General features: G+C 52.5%; 1 protein-coding gene across 1 annotated transcript; it reads right to left on the bottom strand.

Annotated features, from left to right (window-relative positions):
* Positions 1-5,380: 5,380 nt before the first annotated feature.
* Positions 5,381-7,193, bottom strand: LOC109781623 (uncharacterized acetyltransferase At3g50280-like). The gene has a single exon (XM_020340211.2). The coding sequence runs from the start codon at positions 7,061-7,063 to the stop codon at positions 5,573-5,575; it is 1,491 nt and encodes a 496-aa protein (XP_020195800.2). The 5' UTR covers positions 7,064-7,193; the 3' UTR covers positions 5,381-5,572.
* Positions 7,194-8,189: the final 996 nt, after the last annotated feature.

Below are 8,189 nucleotides of genomic sequence, written 5' to 3'. Positions count from 1 at the left end.
TTACTACGTCAGATAAACTGCCGGTAACCGTTGCGCGGGGCAGAAAATATGCCGGCACCTGCAGACAACGAGGGTGCAGCGAGGCCTCGCGTCCCAGATCTCCCTGCGTCTACACCCACACCGGCGCCGGCGCGCCGCACCTCCCAAATCCTTCCCTGGCTCGACCCGCCTCCTCCTGTCTCCTCTATCCACCATCCAACTAAGAGCCGTTCCCGTCATCTCCACTTCCCCAAGCCACCCCTATCGCTGGCGCTTCCACCGCGATGCTCAAGATGATGGCCGGCTGAGGGATCCGTCGGAGGTCAGCGGCGAGCTCGGAGGCGACCTCCGCGAACCGCCTGGCGATTTCTCCTCCTTCCAGAGCACGCTGTCGACGCTGGCGCTGGCAAGTTCGTTCACCATGGCGACCGCGCTGGTGGGCTGCGCCAGACCTTCGGTGCCCTCTAAGCTCAGCAAGCCTTTCACCTATCGTTGCCTATGGTGTGCCCCTGCCATGTCAGGTAGTCCTGCAGGTCCGGCGCCCACAACCTCTCTGTTCTTCTGCTTTCCTCAACATGTGTCCGTATGCTGCTCCCTCTTCTACCTTTTCGTTCCTCTGCTCTGCTTCTTACTGTTAGGAGTAATCTTGATTCTAGAGTTGTTGCCTTAGAACAAATTATCATTCTAGCTGTTGTTCAGATATTTTCTTTACAGTTCTGCATATATAGGGAGCCAATAGAAGTGACAAAACATGGGCTTTTGTGGGTTTGCTGTTCTTGGTTGTTCAAAAATGTGGCCAGATGACATTGTGTCAATTGATTTTGAGTTTGCTAGCATACATATTGTCTGAAATGCAGTTCTGTAGTTATACTTAATGCCACGTTTTGTGCCCTGGTGTGTTTGTGAGATACTGAGATGTCTTTCTGCTTTCATTGCGTATGTAAGATGGTTGGGAGCTTGTAAAACTGCATGTCATATCTGATGGTTGGATATATGATTTTGTTGTTCGCCCCCTTCCCTGAAAGTACACGGTCTAATTAAATTATCTACATTTAACATGAAAAGTTCTGGAATAAGCGTGATGAATAGATGTATCTTGCTATGAAGAAAGTGAGGATGTTTTTTAATGAAGTGATGCAGCTGCAGCAGCGTGTAACATGTATTCATTGCAATATTGTCTTATTTGTGGAGATTGGTTAGTATTTTGCGGTTGATGGCTGTAGCTGGCTTTTCCTCCTAAAATTTACATGTGGTGGGACCAGAATACATGTGCCATCAAATTCACTTTTCCTCCTAACATACTTATACTTAGCACTCTGATCTTTGTAGAAAAAACCTTGCTGGGTCTGAAGTTGTCCAGATGCATGGTGAATGGTGCGAAATGGGGTAGAAAGAAAATTCATGTGCTTGCACGGAGTGGAAGCGAATGTGATCGGGGGGTCACTGTCAAGAGAGTGCTTCCTTGGCTCGCTACCTAAGGAAAATGGTGAGTAGCTACTTGAAACTATAATCTTTGTTCTTAATTGTTTTTAGCAAAGGCAAAAATATTCTAGGTTCTGCTCTTCATTCAGAATATTCACAAGTAAATGATTTCCTTGCTAGTATATCTGACATTTCAGCCAGTATCATGGAAATAATAGAGCTGGTCATTTGATTAGGCTCACAAGTAGCTGGATTTTTTGATGTGAAGATGCATCAGTGCATTTTAGGACTCGACGAGTTGTGTGGCCTCGCAGAAAATTGGCTTCCTTGCGTGGATGTGCTGCTTGCTTTCTTTTGTGTATTTGCTCAAGGTGAAGGTTTGGTGACTGATATGATTGGTATGTGCATGCTATCCTGGGACACGTCAAGGATTAACTGTTGTTCATAAAACATGTTTGGCATGTGTAGATGGTCCTCGTGTCCGTATAATTTTCCGGGGAATAACTGTTGTACTCTCTACTAATTAACTTTGAACTGACCCAGCGTTAATTAATATGGATCGGAGGGAGTAATATAATTCTGACTATCTCTTGCTTTCAGGTGGTTGTCAAAATGCAGTCTCGAACTTAAATACTTGTGAGATGCTGTAAATGGTTTGCTTCCTTTTTCAGGTCACTAGTATACTACTCTTGCACTCACAAGTTCGTAGATGTGCGTTCTGTGACCTAAAGGATCTATTTGTAGCATCTAAAGAAGTTATGAACATTTTAGTATCTATCTGATGGAGTAGCACTCTGGGATGGATCGGTCTCTAACTAAAACCAGATGGTATATATCTAGTTATTACGTACTGGACATATGAACCTACAAATGTATGTCTATGTATGTATGTACACAGGATGGATTGTTGTCCTTTTGCATGTGATGTACTGGACTTATGAACCTACAAGGTGTATACCAATGTATGTATGCAGACATGATATGTCGCAGTTCATGCAACTTTAATTACTGTACAAAATTGAGTGGAGAGAAGTGATATCGGTTGAACTGGAAGGGGATTTGTGTGTTGGCAGTGTACTTGATTAAGAGCACATCGATTGCCGGGAATTGTTCTAACTGCCCCGCATTGTCAGCCTGCCGGTAAAAATCTATGTGCCGGGAATTGTGCTAACTGCCGGCAAAGCTGCCATGCAGGTCAAAGTAACTACCGGGATTTCTAGCAAGTGCCGGGAATTGTCTTTCCCGACGGGACTTTCCAGGGCAGTTTCCAATTGCCGGCAAAAGGCATTCCCGGCAGTTATTCTGCCTCTACTAGCTAGTTTTCCCGGCAGATAAAGTGACCCCCTAAGTTTTGTCATGGTGTAGTGGTTACGGTTCCATTTTTGTGATCGGTTTGTAGTTTCATCCTCCACTAAGTTTCTCAATTTTGTGTTTATGTTTGGAGCTATTTTGGAAAAAATAATTGTCAAATTCGTCGCGCACGATCGACAGTTGGAAATTTTCTTTGGCCAGTAGCCTAATCTCGCAGTTCCACATGACATTCATGATGCAAGTTTTCTGTTTCGATGATCGTAAACGAGAAGATCCTCCTGATTGTACATATGCATATGTGTGGTATGATTTAAGACACTACTTAATCATTTCTCTAGGCTGGCATGGTTTCTCTCGATCTCCTCTTTTGCGTCTTCCTGCAATGGCGTCATCGTCGCTGTTGTTCATCTCGGCCTTCTCTCCATGATCCTACTGCACTGATACCGCCATGGCACGCACACTGTATTTTTTCTCCTTTGTTCTTTGCCTCAGAGCCCTCCTATTCGTGCCTCTCACGCCGGCGCCATTTCTCTTGACCTCCTTGCCCGCGTCCTATTACACTGGAGTCATTTCTGGCATCGGTCATCTCGGCCTCCTCTCTCTCGTCTTACCGCACTGAAACTGCCATGGCGCAAGCACTGCATTTCTCCTCCTCTATCCTTTGTCTCCGTGCGGACATTCTCTACGGCTACGAGGCTAGCATCTAGTTCGCCGCGCCGCTGTCAGGTCGCTCGCGCATGACTACGTGCTCGTTGTGTCGGACACCGAGCCACGGCCACTATCCACTGCAGTCGTCATCGTCCGACACACACTTCATTTCTCCTCCCCCATCCTATGCCTGAGCGCTCCTCTGCACGGACTTTCTCCATGGCGGCAACGCTAGCAACTAGTTCGCCTCGGGGCCGCGGTCGGGCCGCGGTCACCGTCCATCGTAGTCGCAAGGCATAGTATGTGTGTTAAGTGCATGTGTTAGCTCTTAATCATATCTCGTGTATACAACCAAACACCGTGTAGTTGCATGATCTTAGCCAATGCGGGAAACCAAACGCTAACCCAAAATTGTTCCCCTAATGCAAAAAGACTAGATGCGAGCAACCAAACAATATGCAGATGTTAGTTTTTCGCCCGTATTTCCTCAACCAGCCTCCGTTGAGTCCGACTGAGCTGGCCAGGTTACAACGAGAAAGCAACCAAACACGCCCGTAATGGTGATACAGAGATCTGGAGCCCATATTCAGTGATCCTCGCTGATTGCCGAAAGGCCCAAGGTAACAAGGGCCATGGCCCGGAGTGTGCCAGCAATATCCTTTGTTGACTGTAGACATAGTAACCGACTATTCGTCACTGTTGAACACTGTAGCACCACAGTTTGCCCGGCAGGACCATTGGCTGGCTACGCAACTACTTTCAGGTAGCTGCCGGATTTGCATCAGTATCATTCACACATTGTCCAGAGTAAATTGCACAAAACCACCACTTTGAAGGTTAGGTCTACAGAAAACACTACGTTACATTTTTTGCAGAAAACACCGTGTCTATCGTTTTTTTTGCAAATAACACTGATCGGCGTATTTGCCTTGACTGAGCACGTTTATGACAGATGGGGCCCACTAGTCAGGCTGATGTGGCATCAATTTCTAACACCGTTACGTTGAACCGTCCTTTTGCTGGACATGGGCCCACTTGTCAGCATTTCATCCTAGTTTCTCTCTCTCCCTCCCTCGAACCAGTAGAGCAGCATGCAGGAGCGCCGCCGCCGCCCATCGCCATGGCCCTGAGCTCCACGAAATTCGTCGCAATTAACCAGCTCTCGCGTTGGATCCAGCAAGAATCGAGCCGCAGCCCCCTCTGCATCTCGGATTCCTGCTCCTCTGTCACGAGCGACGGCCGCGAGCACCAGCGGGACCTGGATGAGGTAGGCGACCCCATCGATGCAATCGTCCTGGAGTGCGCGCACGGCGTCCTCGGCACGTGGCGGAAGGGCGCTCCTCAGCCGGGGGCGGGACGGGCGGCGTCCTCTGCTTTCCCCTCGGTGCGGCAAAGGCGACGATGTCCTCGGCGCGTGGCGGAAGGCCGCCCCTCGGCCGGGGGCGGGACGGGCGGCATCCTCTGCTCCCCCCTCGGTGCGGCAAGGGCGACGGCGGCGCCTGCCTCGGCCGGGGTCGGGACGGGCGACGACAGCCCCTGCCACGGCCTGGGTTAGGACGGGCGACGGCAGCCCCTGCCACGAACAGACGGGCAACGACCTTTGCGTGCACCTGGGCACAGCGCCGGCGACGGCGGACTTTGCCTCGGCCGGCGGTGGGACGGGCGGCGGCGGCTTGGTGAACTGAGATTTGGGGCGATTTGGGGGTACAGTGATAAGATGAACTGAATTTTTCTTCTTCTTTTGTTTCAATGACAGGTGGACCCCACAGTCTCACTCATGATGTTATCGTTACCAATTGTCGCCGTTACACGTAAAATGTTAAGTGTTGCCACCTCAGCCTGACTAGCGGCCCCCACCTGTCATAAACAAGCTTAACTGAGCCCAATCCGCCGATCAGTGTCTTCTGCAAAAAGATTACCGAAGACATGGTGTTTTCTGCAAAAAAAATGTACTGTAGTGATTTTCGCAAAGCTAACCTTTAAAGTGATGGTTTTGTGCAATTTACTCCATTGTCCAAGATAAGTAAATGGTGTGGCACACGCCTTAGCTAGAAGTTCTTGTGATTCTAAATAAATCGTGCAGCTGCATGGCCATGGAGAAAAATACTCGTAGAGGATACACGAGAGGATGTTTTGACGTGATGACATGGCCATGCATACGCACACGCGACACTACACCGCAAGTCGAGCAATCCCTCATCAGCTGGAAGGGTCACACGCGCGCGGGAAGGGTCACGACGTCCATGAACTCGTGGTCCGCGACCAGCCTCTCCAGCGCGTCCGGCGCCAGGCACACCTCCAGCGACATGCTCCCTCCCCGCTCCGGCCCCTCGAACACCGTCGCCTTCCCGTCCGTCTTGTCGCCGAGGCCGCTCCGCACGCCCACCGGCCGTCCCCACCCGAAGTCGTTCCCGAACACGTCGAACCGCGGCGAGCTCCCGGTCTCCAGCCCCGCGCCCCCCGCCGCCGACGACAGGTCCCCGGTGAACGAGAACCTCGGTTCCCGGACCCAGCGTTCCAGGAACCCCCTCAGCGCCGCCTCGTCGAACGACGCCACGGCGCGGTTCAGCTGCCACGCCGTCCAGCCCAGCCCTTTCTCCAGGACCTCGCCGGCCGCGCAGACCGCCCTGCCGGGCACCACGGCGTTGCCCACGTAGCCCGGCGGGATGCCGCGCACGCGCCCCCGGCACCCGATGATGACGGCGTAGAACGTCTCCTGCCCCGGTGCGAGGCGCCGGGCTCGGCACACTGCCCGCCAGAGGTGCGCGAGCAGGGCCTGCAGCGACGAGATGGGCGCGGTGGCGACGCCCGCCATCTCGGCGTTCGCCCTCGCCTTGAGCTTCTTCACGCTCGCGGCGGAGAAGGTGAAGAAGCCTTCGCGCACCGGCGGGAGCTCGAACCGCCGCAGGACGTGCCGCAGCTTGCTGAACGGCAATGGGATCGGCATCGGGCTCGTCTCGACGAACCACCTCGCGAGCACCGGCGAGGGCGTCGAGACCATATTCATCTTGTTTAGGCCGTTGCCATTAACGTCGCCTCGGTGGATCTCCGACCATGCGTTGAAGAACTCCCAGAAGGAGGTGCCGTCGCCGACGGAGTGGTTCATGGACACGGCGACGAAGACGCCGTCGGCGAGCTCAGTGACCTGCGCAGACAGCACGGGGAGAGACTCGATGGCCGCGTCCGCGTCAAGCACACCGTTCAGCGAGAACAAGTCCCAGACCACCGGCGACGGGGTGTACACCGAGCCGACGAGGTCCGTGACGGCCACGCTTGGCGCCGCCGCGTGGACGAGCTCGGCGCCATCCCCTGTGCAGCGCAGAGCGACGGTGACTGTCCCGTCGCCCAGCTCCTCGACGGCGAGCCGGCCGGCAAAGTGGCAGTACCGGTCCAGGGCGCGCGCCAAGGAGGACGCGAGGGCGTCTACGAGGCGCTTGCCGCCGACGGGGGCCTTGGGCAGGAGGATGCCCTTCTGGATGTGGTCTATGGTCAGGAGGCGGAGGTCCCATGGCGTTAGGTGGATGACCTCCGACGGCGTGCCGCCACCGCTCGACGGCCGGACCATGCGTCGGGATACGATCCGGACAGTGCCGGCAGCTTCCATGTGCTCGATGCTGCCCATTGGCTCACTCGCGATCAAGATTTCTTGGGACTCGTATGAGGCTAAGAGCTGTTGCTTGCATATATATATAGTAGCATCCATCCTAACACGATGGTGTTCAATCTTTGTCGCACACTAGCATTAGATTTAGACCTGGGCATGGACAGCCCGGCCCCAAAAACCTGGGTCGGGCTCGGGCCTTGTTTTGCAACCAGGAAGGTAGTTTGGGCCGGGCTTGGGCTTCTCGTTTTTTGTATTTTGGGCCGGGCTTCCGGGCTTCGGGTCAGGCTTGCATGTGTGTACACTAGAAAACAGCGTTTGAATCGGTCTTTCGGGCTTCGGGCTTGGTTTTGAGCCGGGCTCGGACTTGAAAATAGAGTGTATTTTGGGCTTAAGGCCAGGCTTGGGCTTGAGAAAGGGAGGTCAGGCTTTTACAAGCCCGGCCTAAAACCTGGCCCGACCCGGCATTTGCACGGGTTTAACTAGCAGAACCTGTTTTGGGAAAGCTTTCCCTTCCCCGTGCTTTGCTCTTTTGGAATTTTTTTTTCTGTTTTCTAACTTTCAGAAATTGTGTTTCAGGCTTTCAAAAAAGGATGTGAATACTATGTGACTGTACGCGCTATAGGAATCCAGTCCGACGGACCACTGGCCTGGTGAGTCCGAGTGATGACACCCATGAGTGATGCCGAGTCGCCAGTTTCTCGCAGAAAACACAAGTCTAGCGTGCTAGCTTGGGGCGGACATGCTCAAAAACATCTCGTAGCTGAGGTCGCGATCGATCGAGACGCCGCCGCTTCCATTGAATAGGATCTGTGTGAAACAAATTTGAGCCAAGATCATCTTAGCCTCCGGGCAACCAATCAATCAACCTCCAATTGAAGAGATTTTTGCTGGAGTTATGAGTCATACCCTCAAGCATATGCCTACAAAATTTGGGACGACTTCGAGGGATCTACCTCACCGCTCTAAGGGTTCCGCTTCACACCTGAGGGTTCTACCTCGCTGCTCCGAGGCTTCTGCATCCCGTCCAAGGGCTCTACATGGTCGATGGGTATTGGTTTTAAGATTGTCCATTTCGGATGTCTTCAGAGTTCGATTTAAAATAAGTGGTGATTCTTTTTTTGTTATGGTCCATTCTCTACACTTTGGCTCAAATGATCTATTGTCGAGTCCAAAGTAAGTTGTGAAGTTGTGAGAGTAATTTTCCTGGGCTCTTTTCCGATCTTTG

The sequence above is a fragment of the Aegilops tauschii genome, chromosome 1 (assembly GCF_002575655.3).
Source record: "Aegilops tauschii subsp. strangulata cultivar AL8/78 chromosome 1, Aet v6.0, whole genome shotgun sequence".
Lineage (NCBI taxonomy): Eukaryota > Viridiplantae > Streptophyta > Magnoliopsida > Poales > Poaceae > Aegilops > Aegilops tauschii.
Note: the sequence above shows the minus strand (reverse complement) of the source record. Positions and strands in the feature narration are given on the sequence as shown.

Bases quoted from the DNA above. Each gene is read 5' to 3' on its own strand.
- LOC109781623 (XM_020340211.2), bottom strand. From the start codon at position 7,063: ATGGATGCTACTATATATATATGCAAGCAACAGCTCTTAGCCTCATAC.